At 40.9% G+C, this 2,067-nt stretch overlaps 1 protein-coding gene across 1 annotated transcript; it reads right to left on the reverse strand.

Moving 5' to 3' along the window:
* Positions 1 to 378: 378 nt before the first annotated feature.
* On the reverse strand, positions 379 to 1,326 carry LOC105503963 (olfactory receptor 56A3-like). Its single transcript, XM_011931102.1, is given in 1 exon segment — positions 379 to 1,326. A coding segment is annotated over 1 exon segment (948 nt).
* Between the last annotated feature and the right edge of the window lie 741 nt (positions 1,327 to 2,067).

Below are 2,067 nucleotides of genomic sequence, written 5' to 3' on the forward strand. Positions count from 1 at the left end.
AAGGACATTACACATAACAGACACAACAAAATAACCGCAGTTGTATTTTCAATAATATAAAATTCATGCCATATTAAGAGGCATGTGTTCGGAAATATAAATTTTTCACTTTAAAATCTGCTTTAAGGAATGTCAGTGTTTTGGACAAGATATGATTATAAGCATGGAATAAAATGAGAGAGGGCCAAGAATATTTCTGAGAAAAGGGTGGAAAGAAAGATAGACTTAAAATAAAACTGATGTTTTTGAAAAGCACACAGGATATATTGTGTGTCCGGTTTGAGGTTATAAGAAACAGGTATGAATTTCAGCCCACTCACTCATTAAGTCATTAATAAGTTATCTTATTTTAGATATTCAGAGATCCAGCTGTCCTTGTTAGCATCCTTTCTTCAACAACCTCTGCATTCCCTGCTTAATCTCTTGGGTTCTTACCCCATAAACGATGGGGTTAAGGGCTGCAGGAATGACATGGTGGAGAACATTGAGCAAGACCCGCACATCAGGGGAGACTTTCTTCTTAGCCACATGTGTGAGGACAAAAACCAGAAGGATGGTGCTGAAGAAGAGGATAAGGATGAAGTGGGAGCCACATGTGCTTAGGGCCTTTGCCACAGCACCCTCCACCTTGAGTCTCAGTACAGCTCGCAGAATGAGGGTGTAGGAGAGGAAGATAAGGACGAGGTCAGATCCTAGCAGAGTCCAGCCTGCAGCTAATTGGTAAAGGTGATTGATGGTGACATCATCGCAGGAGAGTCTAGAAACAGACATATTGGCACAGATGCAGTTCTCAATGACATTTCTTCCACAATAACGGAGTTGTGCTGAGAGGGTGGGGATGGGCAGAGTCATAAGCACATTTCTGGTCAAAATAAACATGGCAACCTTGACTACAAATTGATCAGTGATGATTGATGGATATCTCAGTGGGTGGCAGATGGCAACATAACGATCATAAGCCATGACCATGAATGTGCAAGACTCCATGGCTTGGAAACAATTCATGATGTACATCTGCAGGAAGCAGGCAGGGAAGCTGATGGGCCTGAGGTCAAACCAGAAGATGGCCAGGACCTTGGGGATGACAGTGACGCAGAGCAAGATATCCAGCAGGGAGAGGAGGCTGAGCAGGTAGTACAGTGGCTTGTGCAGAGAGGTCTCCAGCTGGATGGTGATCAGGAGGGTGGCGTTGGCCCCTATGGCCAAAAGGAAGAGGAGGCTGAGGGCCAGGGACAGCCAGTGCTGCCAGATGGAGGATCAGACAAAACAATTCAAAAGGAAGTCTGAAGCTTCAGTGGAGAGGGTGCCATTTTGGTGTGTTGTCATATTTTCCCATATATTTTACTGCTTTCTTTTAGTAATCTGGAAAATCAGGATTACAAATTAGCTGTGGATTCTTGATACACAAAGATAGCACAATTTGTTTGTCATAGGTACAACTTGTGGTGTCTAGCAGGTTATGTAGAGCCAAGCGAATTCATCCATTTATCCTCAGTGTCGTGTCACTGGGGTATTCCTATCACTTTAAACAGTACAGCTGTCTGAGGTGACATTCCTCTATACATGTTTACTTTATTCAACATCAATTTTCAGTAGAATTGGGTTTTTTTAGAGAAATTGAAAAGGAGGAAATACTTAGGAAATGACTTTAGTGTGACAGGTGAGACTCTAAATTTGTACCCATAAGTTTCTTCTTCATGATTTTCGTTTTAACATACACATAGCCTATCATGTCTACAAGTTGACTATTGCAATATGCTCAAATAAATAGCAGAGCCTGGCACAAAGATGGGACTCAGATAAATGTCCCTAGTCCCCATGTACCCATGACATCCTTATTCTAACCTTTCTGCTGCACTTATTTTGCTTAGAGACTTTTTAAATCATACATGTAAAATAAATTTAGTTAACTTGCATTTTGTCTAAAATTTCATTTTTATTTAGTAGGCATAGATTCTGCCAAATAATTGCATTAATATCTCTCTATTTTTTAGATGTTCATATTTTTAGGCTTCCTAACTTCTGGGAGAAACAGCTTTAAAAGGAGATTGGGCACTTCCACATAGC

This window comes from Colobus angolensis, unplaced genomic scaffold (assembly GCF_000951035.1).
Source record: "Colobus angolensis palliatus isolate OR3802 unplaced genomic scaffold, Cang.pa_1.0 Scaffold892, whole genome shotgun sequence".
Lineage (NCBI taxonomy): Eukaryota > Metazoa > Chordata > Mammalia > Primates > Cercopithecidae > Colobus > Colobus angolensis.